This window comes from Pseudopipra pipra, chromosome 6 (assembly GCF_036250125.1).
Source record: "Pseudopipra pipra isolate bDixPip1 chromosome 6, bDixPip1.hap1, whole genome shotgun sequence".
Taxonomy (NCBI): Eukaryota; Metazoa; Chordata; class Aves; order Passeriformes; family Pipridae; genus Pseudopipra; species Pseudopipra pipra.
The window spans coordinates 11,529,191-11,552,013 of NC_087554.1; the positions used below are offsets into that span (position 1 = coordinate 11,529,191).

The 22,823-nt window shown below is 35.1% G+C and overlaps 1 protein-coding gene across 6 annotated transcripts in view; it reads left to right on the forward strand.

Moving 5' to 3' along the window:
- The window catches only part of SBF2 (SET binding factor 2), a 254,951-nt gene that overhangs the window by 212,017 nt on the left and 20,111 nt on the right, over nt 1-22,823 (forward strand). For 2 of the 6 annotated variants that reach the window (XM_064657336.1, XM_064657335.1), the window contains exons 26-34: nt 212-410; nt 1,984-2,180; nt 7,084-7,221; nt 8,364-8,459; nt 11,925-11,996; nt 14,615-14,799; nt 18,022-18,198; nt 21,154-21,255; nt 22,436-22,621. In XM_064657336.1, the coding sequence (XP_064513406.1) occupies nt 212-410; nt 1,984-2,180; nt 7,084-7,221; nt 8,364-8,459; nt 11,925-11,996; nt 14,615-14,799; nt 18,022-18,198; nt 21,154-21,255; nt 22,436-22,621 (1,352 nt within the window). The remainder of the gene's footprint in view (nt 1-211; nt 411-1,983; nt 2,181-7,083; nt 7,222-8,363; nt 8,460-11,924; nt 11,997-14,614; nt 14,800-18,021; nt 18,199-21,153; nt 21,256-22,435; nt 22,622-22,823) is intronic. The other 4 variants (XM_064657337.1, XM_064657338.1, XM_064657340.1 and 1 more) reach the window with 3 other exon arrangements.

Here is a 22,823-nt window from a genome sequence, read left to right on the forward strand (position 1 = left end):
GCCACAAGTGCTGGAGGTAACTGTGCAATATAGTCAGGTTTCCTAAGATACTATTTTATTATGAATTTTATAAACTGTGATTTGTGTGTCTTAGTTCTTGCCACTTGTCACTGAAAGACAGAATAATATATTGTTTAGAAGAAAGTAACACTGTTTTTTGTGTACCTGCTGACCTCCCCAGTCGCAAACTCCTAAAGATTTTTGACTTTAGTTTCAGACGACAGCGAAATGCACACAGGAGGGACCCTGAAAGCATCAGAAAAATCAACAATGGAACAATTAGTAGAAAAGGCCTGTTTCAGAGACTACCAGCGTTTGGGACTGGGGACCATCAGCAGTAACTCTTCTCGCTCAAAAACAGAATACTTACGAATAACTGCACTGAACAGGATGTATTCACTTTGCAGGAGGTGAGTTTACCAACACAGTTAAGGAATTGAAAGTAGAGGCACGTATATGTATATTTGCATAAATATATTTGCATTTAAAGTCTCTTCTGTTCCTAAACAAAAAAGCAAGCCTCAGAAAGAATTATAAATAAATATTTTCTTCAAATTAAAAAATACATGTTAAATTAAATTCATGAAAGTATCTACTTTCAAAGTTTGTCATGTACTGAAAGTCACATACTCTGTTTTAGCACATGAATGTCACTAACTCCTCTTTTTGTTGTGAAAGCTGATGTAGTTTACTACCATGGCCCACAAACATTCTTTTTAATACAAAAGCATATCTGCATGAGTCATATCAAAAGACATTTGCATTCTCTAAAGCCAGTTTTGACTAGTCATTACTTTCATTATGGACAATGGAATCACCAATTCTTCGTGGAAGAAGGACGCAGAAGAAAAATACTAGATCCTTTCTTGTTTTTGTTTAATCACCACTGAGTACAACGCAGATGAAAGCATTAAATCTCTGCATTTTCATTACACATTGAACATTATGCAGACAACTCTTTCCTCCCCTAAAACCACTGGGTTTTAATATTCTAGAGGGCGCTTTTTTAAAAGGTAATTAATATCCGAGCAGATTAAAAATCTCAGGATATAAATACTAATCTACTACTATATTAGTTTGGTTACTGCATTTTAAGAAGTTTGACTGTAAATGTCACGTACGTTTATTTTGTCTGACTGCAGTTCAGCAAATATTAAAGAATTGTATTTACAGGAACAGTGTATATTATAGAGAAACAAAGCTGTTTAATAAGCAGTAACTGTTCCCTGTGTCTCAGCTTCTTCTTAACATATGAAATTGGCACTTAAGTTGATTTTTTTTTTGAGGAGGTAGAAAATAATATTTCATATTCCTTGAATCCTTCTTTCACAAACGTGAACACAACTACAGTCTTGCTGGGATTTCCACCTTTAAAGGCATTACATCAGTGAATTTCCTAATCTCTCCCTGTATTGTAGTGTTTTTAAAAGTACACAAACAGTTTCAAGCAGTGTTCCAAGGAATCTGACTGTAAAATTTAAATGTATTTTGCCATAAACCAAAAACTATTGTTTTCATTGTGATACTTTAGGCAATCTAACATTCTTTCCTTTCAATTCTCATATTTCATATACAAGTGTCAAAACAAAACTACTGCATCATTTGCATGCCTCAGAATTCTGTTTTCTGTCATGCTTAAAAATACGGCTTCATTACAGTGGCAGATAAGAGATACACTAAGAAAAAAAATACTGCCAAATAAAATGTAACCTTAAATGGAAAGTGACTAATAGTGATAGTCTTGCAATTTGTTCATAATTCAAGTTCTATTTAAAATGCAGTTTTCTTTACAAACTGAGGTATTTACTGGGATTGAACTAAAAATTACTTAGTAAATAAAAATCATTCCAACAGGTAAGGTGTCTTTTCATTAAGATGTATTTTCAGCTTGTAATTTTGTGTTGGTGTTTTTGGTTGTTTTTTTCATCGTTGAGCAGTTTTAATTGTTGTTCAATTTTTTTTCCCTCCTTCTTGTCCCTGCAGTTACCCTGGGCTGCTGGTGGTCCCCCAGTGTGTCCAGGACAGCAGCCTGCAGAGAGTGGCTCGCTGTTACCGACACAACCGCCTGCCCGTGGTCTGTTGGAAGAACACTAAAAACAGCACTCTTCTGCTAAGGTCTGGGGGCTTTCATGGAAAAAGTGTTGTGGGCCTCTTCAAATCACAAAACACACATCCTACAGGTGAGTTGATGCAGCTAGGCTTTCTCTACAAGGACTTTTACATGGAAATACTTACTTTTCTGGAGGAAATCAGCGATTCAATTGAATCAGAAGTCTCAGGATATGAGTGGTTATCTGATATTATTAATTACTGTGTGTCAAGAAGCAGATCCTGAATGGTATGAAAGTGGTTCAAAAATGTCAGTGAATAATTTGGACAGAGATTACAGACATACCAAAAGTCTTCAGTAAAATCTGATATCTCTTAAGTACAATGCAAACTTCTCCTGTTTCCCTTAAATTAACTTTTTCCATTACATGGTTTATGTAACGAGTGTATGATGTCCCTTTTAATAGAGGACTACATAAAATGTTATAGATATCATTGTCTATTTGATTTTTCTCATATTTTTCATTGTAATACCAGTTTAGTGTCTTTCTTTTGTAAAACACAGACTTGAAAGGTTCTAGTTGGAGTCTTTGCATTAAGTAAATCTCTTCCTTTGTGTGATCAAGACTGGACCAACACAAGATTTATCAGAATAGTTAGTTTTTCAGAACATAATATTAGGGCAGCATTAATTTTGGAAAGAGCATTATTTGAGTTTCATTATTCACAGGCAGTGTTTAGGATGCTTATTATGACTGCCTGGATTTCCATGTCATATGCTGATAATTTTTTCAGAGTTAATTTCATCCCAAGAAGGAGAGTCAGTATTTTCTGTAATCAAACCAATAGTTTTTTTAGAAATTATTCAAGGATTAGGCCATAATTTTTCTTTTTTGAGTCCAGGAACTCATTAAGGGAGCAAAGGAATTCCTCTGTCCTGTTAATGTTTATGTTTCACTCCAGTATTGACTGAAGCATAATTAAAAGGTCTGACTTTACTGAAGTTTATTCTGTAGAGTTTTTCAAAACCTATAACAACCATACTGTACACTTATATGCAAGTCACATAAAAGTAGATTGAAGATTACATTATTTAAATATTTTCTACATAGTCCTCCTGAATTTTTCCTTCACAGAGTTTCTTTATGAAAACGACATTTTTCTTACTTGTAAAGAGCAGTTTACGTCAGACATAATGAAGTTTTTTATTTGTATCAAATGCACCTTTAAAATATCATGATTTCAGAGCTATTAGAAAAATGCTTGTTACGTTAGACAGCATCTGGACTGGCTATTAACAGTAATTTGTGAATCACTAATTATCTGCTGAATATTCATTGCTATAGCATTGATTCAGTGTACCTCTGCCATGTTTTGTGGGGGCATTTTTTAGTTGGAGAGGTGAGCAAGGTAATGAATTTAAATTTATATATGGCATTTTTGTTGAAAGGATTAATGAAATGTGGCAGCACAAAGCTAATGGCTACACCAGTTCTTCCACAGGCTTATGGTGTGAATCTTAAGCATGGCAAGTCAAATGTTAATCTTACACTGATTTAATACCATTTATCTTAGCTGAAATACTGACTAGGCATCTTTAACCTGGTACAGATAGAATAAATTGAAAAAAATGTGCAAGAATAGTCTTGAAATGGTATAAATAAAAACACCTCCATGTTTTCTCTAGTAGCTATCATTTCTATGTGCATGGGAGTAAGAGAGCCTTCCCAAACAAGATTTTCAAAGCCTGGCCCAATAAAATGTGTTTCCTGTGTGTGATCTTATTGCTTTTGTAGGTGGTTTCTTTTTAAATTTTTTTATGGTCTTTTATATTGCCATTGCCACATTTCCAGCAGAATATTAGGCAGTAGGTAAACTGATTGACAGTAAGTATATTTGACAGAGATACTCGCTTCTGGAGTTAGTTTGTTTTCAAATGTGGAAAAAAAATGGAGACTCTCCTCAGGAATGTACTGCAAAGAAAAATTGAATATATTTATAGGATAATTATTTTATTCAAAATGAAGTTGAAACCTGGTGAAACAAAACTGATGAACAAAAGTAGTTATACACAGGTGCATGTATTTGCCTCAGTAGGAGTTGTGCACAATGAAGGAAAGTTTATATTGAAAAATGCATTAGGATGCAAGTTAAGAGGGCAACGATAATCTGAAGTTAAATTCAAGCTGACAGATTCATACCTTCCTAAGCAGAGATTTAATAGGAGTAGATTTTTATTAGGATGGATTTTATTAGGATGGATTGATACACGGAAACAAAGAGGACCTGCTGGAATTCAATGAACATTTTTGTGATCTCCTGTTACGTGCCGTGTTAAGCTTAAGTTTTCAAAGCATAGTTGGAGATCCATATGTTATATAAGAAAAACAGAACATACTTTTTAGAGAAATTATGCACAGCACTGAATTTCTGTCTGGAACTAAACTACGTGTGCAACAGAATTGTATTTAAAAGGATTATTAACAGATGTTTGAATATGGAATGGAGAGTATACAGGTCTTTTGAAAAGTTCCTTTGATACATGAAAGTTGGTTTCTGAAATACACTTTGACCTTTCTGGGAATTTCATTGCAGAGCATTGTAATTCTAAATTTCTAATGTTGTTCTAAACATTCTACACCTGAATTACAATGTCTTGGTCAGCTGCCCTGTAGGAAGAGCATTTCTGTTTCTTGTATGTAGTAGCACTATCCGAGAGAATAGTTATCTTGATGCAGGCTGGATTATTGACTGTAGTAGGAGCAACCTGCAACCAGGCATAATAGAGCACGTTAGCAGAGAGACAGTCTTAGTGCACTGCTAAGCAATGCATTTCTTTCCTGGAAAATGGAAAATGCTTAAATCCATTTTGCTGTAATGACCTTCGTGATACAACACTTGAAAGATTAATCATTTTATAGAAAACCCAGTTAACCTGTGCAGTAGGGGGTTCATGCTTTTGAATCACCTGTAGTCTTTCACCTCTTTATACTGCTGTTAAGCCCTGTGTGATGGGATGACTGGTGGTAAGGATGAAGGGCAAATTTTCCATCTCTAGTCTTTCACAAGGACATTTTTGCTCTCAGTCTTTAATTCTGATATGTGCCTAGTTCAATGACAGACTTTCATATAAGTCAAACTGTTTGTCTTCTGAATCTTTTTCCTAAAACACATACAACACTCTTCAGAAAAGAAAACTTTGTAAGTGCAAGTGGTATGGACATCATCCTTTCATATAGAGATTTCACTTCCTTTCATTTAATTAAATCGTTTAGACCTAAATTGACTTTTTGTGGCATTATTTCAAGGACTAGGAGACCCAGAGATCATTCCAGACTTAGGAGTTGAAGAGAAAATAATGTTCCTCTTCAGGCTGTTTCCACTTGGTCAGGCAGAAACAGCATGTACATTATCTAATCACTTCCTAATTGTACTTTCAATTCAGACAGTAATTTTAACAGGGCTATCATGAAATTTCCTTTGCCACCTCCAGCTAATTAGGTTACTGTCTATTAGTCTCCAGCATAGAGTATGAGTGTATCATCACAGGAGAACACAATTTACAGGTTACCATGTTTGTTTGTCAAAATGTGTTCAGTCAAATTCTTTGACTCTGTCTCTTATTCTAAATCTTGGCTCTTGTGGTCAAGCTACTAAATTCTGTTTAAACAGCTATGAAATTTTTGTCCTTTAGTAAGTCCAGAGCTGGCTGCAATAAACAAGAATTCCAAAAATTTTGTTAGTAATTTGAAAAAAACCCTGACTTACTGATAATGGATACTGTTTTTGTCATTGTAGTATGGCGCAAGACCTGATCTTCATCTCCTTTCCTTCCTTAAAGTCCTTGCATCTGGGCATAATGGATGTAGGTTTTTTATTTTTCTTATTTTCAAGGGTTTTTTTCCTTGGTTCTGTGTTTTTGTAGTGGTTTCTTAAGTTTTAAGATGGTCTTAAGTGAACTGTCTGCTTAACTTCAGCACTTTCTCAAGGCATCATACCTTCTTATCTTGCTTTTTGTTTCTCTGCCCTCTGTTTTTAAACTCTCTGTTTCCTCTCTGGCTTTGCTTTCATCCAGTCTTTTGGAGCCACTTCTCTTTCTCTGAAGTAGTCCTTTTCCATGTCTCCAGCAAATTAAGGAACATTGGTAACAGTTGGAGAATGATTCTGTTTCTGAGATCTATGGTCATCTGAAACAACATTCTTGTAAAGGATTGTTCAGGGGGTTTCAGAGAAGGAATTGTGGTACTCTCGACAGTGCATCTCCCCCCTCCTACAAGTTACCCAAACATGTGGGAAGACACTTCCTGAAGTTACCTGCTGGTGGACTGTCACTGGGGAACGGGAGTGTTACTTTTCCACATTGGAGATCTCTTAAGGTGTATAATCCAGGTGTGCATGCCCTGTCCATCCTCCTTCCTCTCTTCTGTAATCCATTGAAATCATCAGGTTCTGGGGATAGGGTACCTGAAGGACATGTGGATTGTGTCCACTGATGTCTCTAAATACAGCAGAGTGTATGAACACCAGTGTCTGGTACACATGAACTTCAGTGAATGGGCACTGCATCTCAAGGAACCTCCAGGTACAGGTAAGTAACCTTCCTTTTCCGGAATGAGGAAGAGCTTCTTGAGTATGATTTCAACTTACTTTTGTCAAAGAAACAGTTCTGTCTGTTGTTGTCTGCACATTGTTTTCAAAGGCTGAAATTTGCTGACAAGTAGCACAAACTTAGAAATGTTATTTTTCCTTTGGAGAGTGAAGGGAATGCTACATTATTTTCACTGTTTGTTTTCATCACTGGCTAATGGTGGATTTTAAGTAGTGACCATGAGGTTTCAGATGTTCAGCTCTGTGCAGAAGAGAACATTGCTGAGTCCTGCTCTGCAGCCAGGGGATGAACAGCTGAACCTTTGAGAGACAAACTATGACATTTTCAATGCTCTGCTTTACAGAAGAAGCCTTTTGTTTTGCTATTCTGTGTATTTCTAAATTGTCTTTGTATTTTAATGTATTCCATTCTTCTTGTGCCTCTAGCTCCTGCTTCTTTAGAATCTTCAAGCAGTATAGAACAGGAAAAATACCTACAAGCCTTACTGAATGTGATATCCGTCCACTGCAAAATGAATGGCAGTAATACTCTAACTGTTAGCCCAACAATTGCTCTGTCTCCAGGTAAAATTGGTTTGTGTAGTGCTTTTCTGTGATTAAGTTGAAGAACGAGTTTTCTCTGATAGGATGTTATTTCAATGTCCCATATGAATTCTGTTGTTTCTTTGTTGTTAGACTTACCAGATAGCCTGTTCACTCTTAGCTTCAGTGAATGTGTTTTCTGTATGTAAAGGATGTTTATAATCCTTCCCAAAATATTTTTGGTATTAGTCTGACAGTAAACAATCATCCACCTGTGGGTCATAGTTTTTGGTGGAATTCACTTGAGTATGATGGTCAGTCTTGAGGCATTAGTCATTTATTACAATTCTGGAACAAATAAAATAAAGTTCTCCAGAATGTCAAGATGCCAAAACTTTCCAGTTAGTTTTTTTGTTTGTTTTTTTACAATACAACAATTACATGATATGAAGAAGCAAAACTAAAAAGTAAAGTCTTTTACAGCAAATTAAGCGCATTGTAAACTGCATATTGAATAAGAGACTGCCAAATTGAAAAGAACACAAAATACTGCTCTATTTCATATAATGAAGCAGTAATGTGATTGCAAACTCAGATTTTGTGTGAACAGATAGACTATTTAGCTGCAGCAGCAATGGAAGGCATGTAGGCATTTTTATGTGTTGCATACTCGTAGTGGGTTTCTAATGTAATTTCCCAATAGAGCTTTTCTCGCAGTGAAAACTCTTCCAAAATACACTGTTTGAGTTATGCCTAGGTGGAACCACCAAGAAATTAATCCATGTTTTATTTCAGTTATTTTGTGATGAAACCTGATAAGGTTTATGTGAAGGTAAACCCAAGGTGTCAGAAAGGACCGTGTAGCTTGAAATTGTGTCTGTCTTGTCTTAGTTGTAATTGGCCTAATACTGCCAAACAGTGGCTTTTCATGTAAAGTAACACCATTCCCAAAGTGTGCATGCTTTGCTTCATTTATTATAAAATATGTTGATTGCTTAGCTGTATCTAACACCTCCATACTGCTGCCAATGTACACATTTGTCTTAAAAAATAAATCTCAAGTACAAAATTGGCAAGAATTAGCTCTATTGTGTGAAAAGGGGCATTTTATCAGTTATGATAAGTGTTAGTCTGGTTAACGCTCTAGTTTTTTAATCTTCTATTCTTTTTTTGGCTGACTTTAGGCACTGAAACGAGGGCTTCAAGAATGTCTACTGTGTTTAAGCAGGTAGTGCCAGGACATTTGGATGTAAATCTATCCAATAGCTTTTCTCGAGGAGGTTAGTAAGACTAGCTCAAAGTCTATTATTTGAAGTATTAAATGATAAAAAAAATGTTAATGAAATAAAAATAATTATATTTCTTACTGATTCATTGCTCTGTGAAACAACAAAACAGAAATTACAGATTAGCCTCAAGTCCACAACATTATCTAAGTATAAAATTTCTGTTCAAAACCTTTACAATTGAAATAAAGTTTGTTTCATGTTGGAATTAGTGAAAAATAAGGCATTCAATGAGGAATTATGTTTCTAAATACTTTAGGATTCATCTGTGTTTTTAATTTGTCTAAAATGTGTTGCCTGAAAATGCATATTTTATTTTATCATTTAATACACTTTAGAGTCTCCAATTGCAGATCATTCCAGTATGTTGGCTGAAGCTTAGCTGATGCTTCATAAAGTTGCAAATAATCCATCTGAATAATTTTACTCTAGGTAGCAGTTAATTATGTGGCCAGGCATAATAAGTAGGGAGATACAGTTTGGAAATAATTATTCTTAGGTACAGGGGCTCATCAGTGTCATTTCTACAAGAACCTTTCATTCTGTTAAGTGGATTCCAAATACTTTTTCACTACTTTTACACTTCTAGTGTGATGAAATTGTTATGATTTTTCTATCTGCAATATATGCATAAATTAATGCACCAAATTCCTTAAATACATGTTTGTTAATATAGGGATTCATCTATTTCCTAAAAGGGAACATTTTATATTTGATTTATTACCTTTTGGCCCTGAAAGCTCCTCTTAAAATTATTTCTAAGCATCTAACAGTTGTTTTTCTTCCTTTTTGATACCTTATCTAAAATTAGTTAGACCTACGTTGACCTGCTGAGGTCTATTCCAACCTAAATCTTCCTGTGTTATACAAAACAGGTAGCTTCATAGGGGGAAGGATAAAACAATTCTGTAGAGAAAAACCTCCAAAAGAGTTGGATGGGATTAAGGAAATGAAAGAAGGAAAAATGTGAGTGGGAGGGGAAAGGGAAAAAGAAAAGAAAATGCTTAGAGCTGTATAGAGAAGTGATGTGAGAATTGTAGCAGAAGGGAAGAGAGGAAGGGCAGGAGAAGAAATGGTGATCACCAAAACCCAGAAAATTCTGTGCATCTTCATTAATCATAGTATATCCATATTTCATTTATAAAAGTTTTGTGTATGTTCCCTGCTCACTGTCTTGTTACTGTGTTGTATTGTAGTTGGAGATGAAAAAACAAAGTGATTTTAGCTGGCTAGGTAAAATGATTAGGGACCAAAGAGAGCAGGGGAGAAAGTGCCTGCAGTTCTTAAGATAAAGTGATGGCTGTGCCCAGCCCGACTTAGTACTGAAATAGTGAAAATGCTGGGTAGCTGACAGCAGATGTTTGGTTGGATTCCATCCCCTTGTGCTGGGACAAAAGTGCCAACAGTGAAGTGGTGCTGAGGGGCAGAGGAGGTGCTCCAGATAAGTAAAGGAAAGCTTGCTGGTTGACTGCATGGAAGTTGTCTTTTGAAGATAAAAGGATTACTGAAATAACTATTGCTGGTTTCTAGGATTAGAGTTTGTGCTAAGTGTGATAGGATGAGTTTGTTGCTACTCAGCAAAGAAAAAAGGAGCCTCAAGGCAGTATTAGGTCACAGGCGTGTTGTTTTGCTGGACTTTAAAGTCTCTTGGCTAAATTTGAGCAGTAATCAGGAAGAGGGCAGAGAAGTTATCTTGTGTCTTGCTGGATTGATGCCACACCTGCTCTCTATATCTGAAAGGTGTCTATTCACAGTTCAGCAGGATACGTGAGGACTTTGCTGAAACATAAGAATGTTTGACAAGTACAGTGGGAGCCCTAGTGAAGGTGAGAAGCTGACAGGGTAAGAGGGAACAGAGAGAGGGAGTATCTCCCTGCAGAGAAGTAAACACTAGGTTTTTTAGATTAGTTGACACAATTCTTTTAAAAGAACTTGTAAAATACACAAAGTATATGAAATCTTTAAAATTGTTCTCAAATTCGTTATTGCAAAGTTTCTTACTACTTTTTCATAGCTAGTTATATTTCATATGTGAAGTAGCAAGCAGCCATGGATTATGTATTACACTGTACAAAATACAATAGCAGTACTTTTGTGGTTTGGATTCTGGATCACTCTTTCTTTCCTTGTTTAAATTATCACACATACCAGGGCTCAAAAGCCAGGTTCAGCTATGATACACCAGCTGAAAACTTCATTTTCTGTTTTTTGTGCTATAGACAATGTATTTTTAATACACGTTATTTTAAAATTTAAGTTAAAAGATACATTCCAGTGCTTGAGGAGTATTTCACATTTTTTGAAATCATCATTGTTCTGAATACTCATCAATTGTTCTGAATATTTGTGTCTGTGTCAATGTGGTTTTTTACTTTATCTGGAACACTGTAACAAAGTATCTGCCCAAAGCCCAGTCAGGTTGGTTTTGATCTGAAATATTTGTTCAAATACTTATATTTCATAATATTATATTTCATTATATTTCATTCTTGGACTTTTTTTTGGCAATACCTTGGGTGATATCTTTCATAAGAATTGCAAGTTCACTCAAAATCCATAGTTTTTCTTCTTATATTACTTCATAAATATAGTGTGGCTCTACAGAGCATCACTTCTTACCTGGCATTGTTGTGTAATTTAGTAGAATAAAAAGTTTTTTGAGTATGATTTGCTGTTATTGAAAAAATACTAGGATATTTATAATTAATAAATACAGACCCAGCTCAGAGAATTAATAGCAGGTGATATTAACATTTTGAGTATGTTTCAACAGAATATTTGATTTAAAATAACTTGGTTGTGTTGATGTGGTTTTTGAGCCAAAGATACATGCACTGATAAACATATCAGGCTCCCACAGCAAATGAGAAGTTTTGCAAGGGGAGAGGAAATCTCTTTGTGTGGTAGATATTACATGTTTTCTAAATTATATACTTGTACATGGTCCTCTAAAAATGTTTGGAGGTGCGTAGAACAAATGTCTTTCACTCTGCTTTGATTTTGAGGTCCAACAAATTATGCACTTAATGCACCTAGATTAAAACAGGTTTTTTTTAAAAGGCGTTAAGTTTGGGATTTTTAATTAAGCTAACTTTCAACTGGGTAGAAGCTTTCAATAAGAATGATTTAATTGCTGCATTTCCTTTGGTATTATAATTATGGAAAAGCATATGATGGCTGTGCTACATGTTTGAAGCTATTGCAATGAGAATGAAAATTATTCCTTTTTGATAAATGAATGCCTCCTTCCCATTTTATATTGATTTTGTGGCTTGATTAATGTTTTGTCTTGTGATGACTAAGATTTGTGCTGTCTGATAAATCGTGTACTTTAAAGAAATGCAATATATACTAGACCTTTGGAAATTAATAAGTAACCCTTTTCTTTTCTCCTGCAATGTGTTTCGCTGCAATGTGCATTCCATTCCTCCTCCTTCTGTCTTAACTGTTATCTGCCAGTGCTTGGGTACAGAGATAAATGTTTCACTCATTCAAATTCCAAATCAGCAACTAAGGAAAGAGTCCATCAAGGTACTGTATTCTGTGTCCTAAAAGCACATTCTTTTCTACCATCTTCATAGCTGCTACAATATCCTAATACATTCTAAAGTGATACTGACAGACAACTTTGGTTCTGCATTAACAACATTTTTAATTTTTTAGCTCAGTGTTGTGATTTTGTTTTGTTTTGGAATTTTTTGGCCATTGAATGTATGATGCAGTGACACTGATCTAACACAGAGTGATACATAGAAATTTCGGTGTGAAAATTTTAAACAACAAAAAATTAATTCTGGAAAAGAGTATTTAGTATTCCTACTGCTTTAATAAAATAGCTAAGAAATACTGTTATGTAATCAATTAGTCTCTTTCCATAATTATTATCAAGGTTAGTGAACAGGGAAAAATTGATTTCTGTCACATCAGAAAGTCATAATAATGCAGTATATGCTAAATAATGAATGCTAGATACTGCTAACAAAAAATAAGCTACTAGGCAAAATTAGGATGGAAACATAGTTGTTCCTTTTAATCCATGCTATCCATCTCTGGTAAACATGTTCATCTGCATGTATTTGTAACCAGTTTTGTTGCTTTTGGTGTGCTGCAGGTGCTAATGATGGCTGCTTGTGTGAAATGCTCCCAAGTGTCACTGTGTATTTCTGTGTATGTCGTCTTGGGGACAGCAGTCTGTGTTGGAGCTAGCATTTTTCATACCAAATGAACGAGAAGTTAACTTCTCTTATTCAATGTTTGCTGTGAATTCTGCTTGCTAAAGTCTTTATTATTTCATCTGCAGTAGTTGAGACGTGGAATAGAAGTTTATACTAAATGCTACTTTACTAGGTGAGGTGTTTATAAAACTGGCTGGCTGTGAAGTGGGAGCTGTTTAGAACTGTTCCTGATTCATGAGCTCCTGCCAGCCATTCCCAGTTACTCCGATTCCTTTGCTCACCTCTCAGGCTAGTAGCCAGACAAGCAGACAAGCTAAACTCTACAGACAAGTCCCTGTTGAGGATTACTGTACAGAATTATTTTTTCAATAGAAATGTAATCCTGCTTCTAAAAAATAGAATAAAATTATTTTGCTGGTTGAGCTATCTCAGTGGAATTTACTGTTATCTGCAGCTTTTTCTCCTATGCAAGAAATGTTAACTATGCATATTATTAGATTTTCCTGAAGAGTATGGGGTGTTGGTCCTATAGTATCTAAATTTCTACTACTATGAGATATTTCTGGTGCCTCTTTTCGATATCTTTCTTTGCAGATTTGTGGACAAGAGTCTCTTGTAATAACCTGATTAGTGCATATCAGGTTAAAGAATTTCACACTGCTATTTGAACACCAAATTTAGTATACTTTAAGGAATTTGATTTTTCAAGTAGTGCTGATTATATTCTGAAAACCCAGTACCTTTCAGCTACCTCACAGTGGACACACAATGTCACAAAATCATGGTTGTTAACTTAGGCACAAGAAACAGAAAAGTATTTACTACTTGTATTTTCTGCTGCTAGTGCTAAACAGGCCTTGGCAATCTGATTTATTGCTGCTTTATCATGATAAAATCACAAAACTTACTTAAGCATGATCAGATCAGAGCATGTCTGTGTGCTGTAGAAATTTCCTCCTCTGGAAATGACAGTACAGCTGCAGCAGCAAGGCACAGTATGCAAACTAAAAGTGCTGCTGAGAGGTTGATGTGAAGCCATTCAAATATTGCTGTGCCGCTTTCAGATGCGAGTCCATGGTTCCACATTTCCACATCACACTGCACTGTTTCAAGCTCATGTTGTTGCTAATTTTGGTATTTCTGTACCATGCCCTGCTGCCAGAGCAGTGATTTGAAGTGTAGGGCTGTGATCTTTTAGGCATCCTTCTCTCTGCTCACACAGCTGTACCACTGTCCCATCTGCTACAATGTGATTAAAAGAACTTTCTTAAATTCATTTTGATTTCTAGTTGTCCATTAGAAAGGACAATTAGAAACTAAAATTTGTGGCATTCTGCATTTTAGTCGTGGCATTTCAAGAGTCAATATGGAATACTTTATCCTGAAATGTAATATTTGAACTGATCATCCTCACATACGTTTTCATTAGAGTATGATATGGTTGATACTAGTACACTGTGTAGGGTGAAAAGAACATAAGAATTCTAGGTAATTGGGAATTTTAAGTGATATTATTTCCATTTTTGAAGAAAGCAATTATGTAATATTCTTAATAGTTAGACTTCCAAAATAATATACCCGACAAGGAAGTACTTCAAACTTTTGTCCCACTTTCTGAAAAGAACACTAGTAATTTCATTTCTGTACACTTAAATAGATGTTATTTGCAAGGTCTGATTCATTTTATCATTGTATTAGTGATATCATAGCAACTATTTTCTCTACAATAGAAAGTGCTGGTGCAGAGCTTGATTAGTATTTTAGGTTACATGATAATGCAGTAGGATGGTTTCGACAAGTTTTGTTATGAAAATATTTCTTTCCAGTATGTGCTGTTAATTATGTCCTGTGAGGGGTGCACGTGACATGTTTAAGCACTCTACTTTCTAAATTATGTTAAGCATATGCCTTAATAATTATGATCTTCAGTGCCTCACACAAAGAGGTTTTTAAATATTTCTCATCTTTATGAAGGTGTATGGGCGAGTCTTCGTTCAAGCAACCGATTTATCAACACTCAGACTCCATTCATTGATGTTGGTGCAAGACTTGCAGGGAAAGATAACACTCCTTCCTATAGTAGCAGCAGTTTTCTGCAAAGTCAGCTTTTGAGAAGACAAGCAGCCCTCTATATATTTGGAGAAAAATCTCAATTACGGGTAATGGCAATTTTTTTTTTATTTTATGTTAACATAGTTTTTATTTGGCTTGAGTTTAATAACTCTAATGTTACAAAACAGGAAATAATACTCTAGATAAGGCAGATGGATAACTCTCCTAATGGTCTAAAGTCTTATGAGAAGTATTTCTATATGCAGAATAGCAATTAATGCTGTATAACTTAGTGGGGGCTAGGGTGGTGAAAATCAAGCTCTGTGATCATGTAATACAACAAGGTTAACATAAAATATACTACATTATCTTGAAGAGCAGTTAAAGATCAGGCTCAAACCCACAAAAGTTCTGTGCATTTGTCACTTCTGGTCAAATATTAATGTATAGTTGAAGTAAGAGATGCAACGATGGGCAGCAGATGACTGGAGAGGAATGGAATAGCTTTGGTACAAGGTAAGAGCATTCAAACTGGGAAAAGCATGGCTAGGAAAGAAATGCCTTGCTATGCAACAGAGCATCCAGAAAAGCCTTCATATTCAGAAGTCACTGTGTCTTCACTGTCTCGACTGCTGTCCTGCCTTGGCTTTGCAAGGAGCAAGGGCAGCACAGTTGGGCTCTGCTCTGTCACTGCTGGGATCAAGCTGAACAATGGGACTGTAGGCAGATGGAGTGGGGCTGGTGCAGCAGCAGTGGAGCTTGCTGCCCCTTCCAGATGCCATTCATATTCCAAGGGAAGTGCTAGAGCTCTGCATTTACAAGTCCTTTCTTTCAGAGCCACACTTAATTACACCCAAATACATACTACTGTACTCTGAATCTGCTGACTGCTTGTCTGATGTTCAGCTGAGTCATCATCTCAGTGATTGCTATTTGGGGAAATAGGAAAACAGGCTTATTTGGTGATTTAAAGTGCAGTTTTATTTTTCCTGATGTGTTGAAATACGCTATGAAGGAAATGGAATGTTGTAAATCAGGAAAGCGATTACCAGAGGAGGAAACCTTCGTTACTGTGGGCAACACTTAAACTCACATTAAGCCAAATTGATGAGAATAGAACTCTGAGCATCCTGATTTGATTACATGAAGAGAACCATGATGTCTGCAGTTTCATACACCTTTTTGGATAGATTTTAATATTTTATATGCAGTTGTTTAAGAAACAGGTATCCTCTACATGAATTTTTGGTAGTTTTGCTTGTTTCCGAAAACGATTGCAGATTTTTTTTTTAAGCCTCTGCATTCGAAGATTGATAAATCAGTTGTTTTCTACTTTCTCAATCAAAATGTGAACATACATAAAATAATACATATTTTTTGAAATACATAACCTTCAGAAACAGTTACTGGTAGTAGGAAAATACATCAGTAATCAATTCTTTCTGAAATTTTGTTCTTTTGGGAGGTGGAGGAATCATGCTGTGCCAGAATAATGCATCAATTACACAGAATTGAATTGCCATAATCCAATAATAACAACTATTCACATTTCTATTTATTTGATTTCTTAATGAATGATTGATGAAGAGTTCAATCATGAATCTAAAGTTGTACTTCAGTCTGCTGCTTTGACGTGACCCTTTAGGCCACTTGTGCAAACAACGGAAGCTGGTTAATGTATCAGCAGTCACAAACAGTTGAGGATAATATGTTAGTGCTTGGTATAGATTAAAACATTTTTAATCTATTACCATACAGGTGTGTATTATTATGCAAAATATTGAAAGAGCTGACTGTTGGATGTACAAGCAACAAGCATTGGGCAAAATCAGCATGAATTATTCTGAAGTACAGTAGGATGTATATAATTTGGAAACGTCAAGGATCATTATATAGTGCTGAATTATTTCCTTGCTGGTTTAGAGCTCATGGGGTTTTCACTTTCTGTTTGTTTGTTTTGTTTAATAACACAGTTTTGCAGAAGATTAGTCACCTTTGGGCATTTCTAAAGAAGAGTGTATTGTGTTAGCAAATGTAAGAATAAAATTGAATAGTGATTAAGTGTTTTAAACCTTCTATTAATGATTTGTATTTATTCTATAAATTCATTCAAGTTTTGTTTTAGTATAAAGAAATCTTGTTGATTTTTGATTGTGAAGTACTTTCCTAGTTTTTGCTAACATCCTGCTAACTTGGAAATTTTTAGCTTTGTGAAGGGCGTGCATTACTGATGTATACTCCTATAAAAACCTGCTTTATTCTGCTAAATATCATGTCACATAAATTGATGATACAAACAGAAGTGTACAACGTTTTAAGGAAATGGTGCTACTTTTCTCATTGCTTTTGTCATACATTATTACAACTTACATTCTAAGAATGCAAGTTTGCTAGGTGAGTTATTAAATTTGGATTTGAACCATGACAAAATACAAACAGAATTAAACCTGGGCTTTCGCTTTACCACATTTTCACTTGGCATCCTACGAAGGAGCTTAATGAAAATTATTTGCAGGCCAAGTTGAATTCAATGAAAGAGCAATTTCTGAAGAAAACTCAAAAAGTTTGGCATTAACATCTTCAGTGGTGCTTCATACATGAGAATTGTTTTTCCTCTTAATGTTCTCCATATTATCCTTTTCATCATAGTCCATTGTTTTGGATTTTTTTTTCAGTTAACTAAATTATTTTCCTAATTTGGTCCTTCTCTATTATTACTGGTTCTCTAAATGTAGTAAGTTAAATGAAACAAGAGGAATTCTGCTAGGAAAACTGTCTGGTATTCTCTGCCTGCTATTCTGTGCTGAACTAGGTACTTCAGACAAACAACTGTCTCAGTGTACAGTGACTGCTTAGATGAGTCAGCTGGTTTGTAGTTGTGATGGATCTTTTTGGGTTTGAGGGGTTTTCTGCTTTATTGAACTCCCAGAATCTGTCCTGCACTGTTGGTATGTCATCCATAGTTATTTTAATTTTTATTTGTTTATTGCTAATTTGCTTTAAAAATGCTAAAGGAAACACATTATGTTGTGTATAAAGAACTCAACAGATTTGTCACTCAACTCTAGTTTTTCACTAGTATTACTACTAAAATTTATTATTAAAAATATGACTGCTGTGCAGTTCATTCTGCAGTTGTGAGTAGTAGAAGAGTACTTTGTTATGGTACATTTTTCAAGTGGTGTAAGGATTTTTATTATCCTGGGCAGGTGAATTAGGAATTAAATTATTTAGCAATAAAGCAGACAACACTTTGGGATTTAAGGAGTCTGTCAGTGAAAAATATGCTTCCCTTTTAAATTACATCTGCTGTTGTCCTTTTCATACAGGGGTTCAAACTTGATTTTGCTTTGAATTGTGAATTTGTTCCTGTTGAATTCAGTGACATCCGACAGACAAAGGCAAGCTTTAAAAAGCTGATGAGAGCTTGTGTTCCCAGCACAATTCCTACTGATTCTGAGGCAACATTCCTTAAAGCACTTGGGGAGTCAGAGTGGTTCCCACAGGTAATTTATATGACAGATACTTCTGATAATCTATATGCAGTACTGCTCACACAAAATAAATTTCAGGCTCTTCTGACAGAGAACTATTGTGTTCTAACCAGCTGTTCTTCTTTGCTCATTTCAATTACTTCACATACTATCAATTCTGTCATTACCTAAGTATTATTATTTTAATACAATCATAACATTGACTAATCTGGGAGGCATTTTTTATAGCATAATTTATGTTTTGTAGCATGGAACACATACACAAGAAGAGATCACTGGTTTTTCTGTCTATATAAATTTATGGTCTTGGTTTTAACTGGTTTTTCTTATTTTATGTATTTTAAAAATCAGGGAAAAAAATGTAGAACAATAAATAAGCTTTTTTATTTTAAAACCAATATTCTACTCTTCATATGTGTTCCCACCCTGAATTTCGATATGCACAAGTTAACAAATAAAGCAAACATCTGTTGCCTGTTGTGGGATATGGGGAAGTGCTTGTTGAGAAGAGAGGATTTGTATGTGTGTTAATCTGATCTCTTTGAATCTGTATCTTTATTTCCCTATGCCATCTTCCCTTACATAAATATTAACCAAACAAAGGCAAGACTGGAACACACTTTGCAAGATTCAAATGAAGAAGGATATGGGAAAGCCAGCTCTTTGTAAATCTAAAACCATTTTAATTATAGTGAATGTTTTTTAACAGTTGCTTGTTGTGTTTGGAATCTGCTGCTGTATATATTCTTCTCAAATGCAATTAATCATACAAAACAGAATTTTTTATGCTAATTTCCTAGAGAGGAAATACATGTGAGTAACACAGTCATTTCAGTAATTCCACATTTGAAAATGCACTCCTGATTGAAATGTGCTGTAGTGCAACAAGTGGCTTAACTTCTTCCCTGAGGTGTGGCCACTCCATAGAGAGCAAGGAGCTGGTCATGGCTGTGCCTGGCCAACGTTTTTCACAAAGGGGAAAAGTGGGAAGAGCATGAGGACGTGACTCCCTCGTTGTGTGATCATTTTCAGGTGCAGTGGAGTTGAGCGAGTTGATAAGTGTAGATAAACAAACTGAATGTCACTTTGAGGAAATAAACATGTCCCTATAGCAGCACAGAGACTGAGGGGAGATAACACTGGAGTTACTCCCTTTTGGCATGTTTCAGAGGATCACTCTTTGTGTTGAGTGTGTCACTCTTTGCTCAGGACTAGATCATAATGTCACACACTAGCTGTGTGACATTTAAACCACATCTCTCTGCTTTAAATCATGTCATATGTGACTTATGTGATAAAGTTAATTTATGATCTGGCACATTTTCTACTATTCCCATGAAAGAACACAGATCTGTCATTTAGGAAATGTGTTTTTATTGTATTATACTTTCCTCTTCTGGGCAATAGAAGTTTAACGTTATTGATTTTAACACTGTAAGGACTAACTCTCTCTTTATAAGAATGTGAATACATAAGAAGAAATTTGAAATACTGCCCTGTGTTCTGAATGCAAATTATAAAAATGTGTGGTTTGCATTTTTAAGACTGAATCTGTATAACCAGATTGCATATAAGTTTCTTCATTAAGAATGGGAAAAACCAGCCTTTCTTCTATTCTACTGCCTGAGAAAGTATAGAACAATAAACTAGCTGCTTGTGGTTGTAAAAGTGGTGCTTTTTTCAGTGGTTTTCTATAACAAATTGAAGGAAACTTTGTTTAGGGTTTTTTTTCCTAATTAATGGCTGTTAGAACACTCAGAGGAGTCAAGGTTTTTCCATCACAATTTCCATGGTAATATTCATCAGACTGGTGTTTTTTTAAGAGGAAAAAATCAGACTGCCCGAAACAATGATGAATTTTCTAGTGTTTAGCTATTTGTTTGGTTGAACATTTTTCCTCTTATTTTCTTCAGTTTAATTTTCTTTTCACTTTCCTGTGCCTTCTATCCTTTCTGAACTTACTTTTTCCTTGCATAAATGGTCTTAGATGTTTCTTGCCATCTCTTATTTGTCCTCCTATACTGTTTTCTTCCTCCTTTCTGGCTTTCATTTTTCCTACTGCTTCTATTGGTTGGTTATATTCAGTGCTCCACAAAGAGAAATACTGTAAAAAACTGAATTGTTTATGTGTTATATTATCTCATTGTTTACAAGGGTGCTGTCATAGTACGACAAAAACAGTGGAAACATCATATAGTTTTTCCTTTTAGTAAAAACAATGTGAAGTCTCACTGTAAGATAAAGTTGCTCAGATTCACCTGAATTTTTTCACCCTGCTTATACCTATCGCATTTGAAATGGCATCAGTCAAGTCAATAACTCTTCCAGAGAAATTAACTAACTCACCTGCTCAAGGAATTTTAGCATCACTGCATAATGAGTATCAAGTTCAAATAATTAATGTGTCCTCTTTCCATATGTTTTAGCCTGTCTGCCCAACTATCTGAACTGTTTCTGGGTCTATTTTTGCATTTGTGGTTTGATTATAAGTAATGTTATTATTCTTCAATTCATTAATTTCCAACTTCCATGAGAACTAAGCATTAAAAATATTATCTTGTAAATATCTTACATAGGTTCTCCATCAAAATACTTAGTGACTTTATGGAACCTTAACATTTCACAGGAAATTATTTTAGTGTTAAGCCCAGGATGGAATTTCTCTACAGTAAATCTGTCAGCCATTCTCCTTTTTATGACGGCTATTTTATTACACTACTCATTGGCTTTAATAGTTTAAGTTCCTATCTTCAAAAATTTCCCTAGTTTTATTGTAGTTCAGATGGAAATTCTTAGACAGCTACATTTTATTGTTGTCTAATCGGTTGCATCAACGTGTTTCTCTGTGCTGTATGTTAATCTCAGAACACCTTTTTAAATATTAAGTGCTAAAATATTCTAGTTATTGATATTACCTAGAAATTTATCTTATACTTGAGTACATTATTCATTCATAATGCTTTATAGCTTCACAGGATAATGCAACTGGGTGTGATCATCTCTGAACTCCTGGAAAATGGTTCTTCTGTTATGGTTTGTTTGGAAGATGGCTGGGATATAACTGCACAAGTAAGATGCTATTAAAACCTTGAAATAGCTAAATATTAAGAAAAAACACCAAGCATTACTATTTTACACAAGTGACAGATAATTTGCTATAACATTGATAAATTTGTGTTGTGGCAACAGAGACGAAACTAGAATGCATGAATCCTTGCATTCATTTGCAATTTACACCATGAAATAGTTCCTTAAAATGAATTTGTTCCAAAGGTCCAGATGTACTTAACAATTCTAAGGCTTAGATACAAAGTCGGCATTCCTGCACCTGACCATATGTAAGAATGAAAGCTAAAAGTTGCCACAACTGTTCTTTTTAAACATACTACACTCTAAACACAGAAGAAATTCATTCTCTTCCATTCACTCCATAAATGGAGTTAGGAGACCACACACAGGGAGAAAACTAAATTTGTGCCAAAGTGACTTTAGCACCTGCTGCAAGGACAGATCACCACAAACTATAAATTAAGTGAGTGAAGACCCGGTGCCTCATTTTGTAAAGGCATTGTGTCCATGCAGTTGTTTCATAATTCAGAAGATAAACACAGATATCAATAAGTCTGTAAATAAAAACCTCATGTGCAGCCAGCATCCTCATACCAGGTAAACAAACCCACAAAAGAATGTTAACGTAATTATTAGAATCACTGTCAAACAGTAAAGAATAGAGAACAGGACGTGCATAGCTGGAAGTGGAAGCAGTCTGTGCTGTATTTTCAAGTCTCCTGAGATGCTGCTTATAAAGACAGACTGAAGTTGGCTGGTAATCACCATAGCATGGCAGTGCTGCAGGAAATCTAAAGTCAAGCTCAGGACCAATTCTTTAATGCTTTCTTTGCTGAGGTAGCAGATTCTGCCTTAAAACTGTTTATGATAGAAGTGGTTTTATTTCAAATGTCATTAAATGTAGTAATCATTGTGATGACTTCCCCAGTCTGTAGTTGCTTAGGTTTGACTTTTACTGATATCGTAAAGCCTCAGTTTAATTGAAGCTTTTTCATATGAGATATTATTTGACTTGCTTTATAAAAATCCTTAATGTTTGTGATAAAATACTTGCCATTGAGTTTATATGAAAGCTTTTGTTTTCTTGAATGATAGATTATGGAATGTTTATATTCATTTACTAAAGGGTTCTCCTAACTTCTGTCACTCTTAACACAATATATCCTGTCTTGTGATCCAGGTGGTATCTCTGGTGCAGTTACTCAGTGATCCCTTCTATAGGACACTTGAAGGCTTCCGAATGCTGGTGGAAAAAGAATGGCTCTCTTTTGGTCATAAATTCAGTCAACGTAGTAATCTGAGTCTCAATTGTCAGGGTAGTGGATTTGCTCCTGTTTTCTTACAGTTCTTAGACTGTGTGCATCAGGTAAGTCAACCTCTATCTAACTTTATTTACAAGAAGGATACATAAAGAAATGTGTATATGCCAATATTTTAGACGTTGTGGATATAAATTACCTGATTGGATAGCTCTGTCTATTAGTGGAATGGAGTGAACTTACATTTGATTTTAAGCAGTCGTATAATTTCAGAGTGAATCACTCCAGCATCTCTCCATCAACCATTTG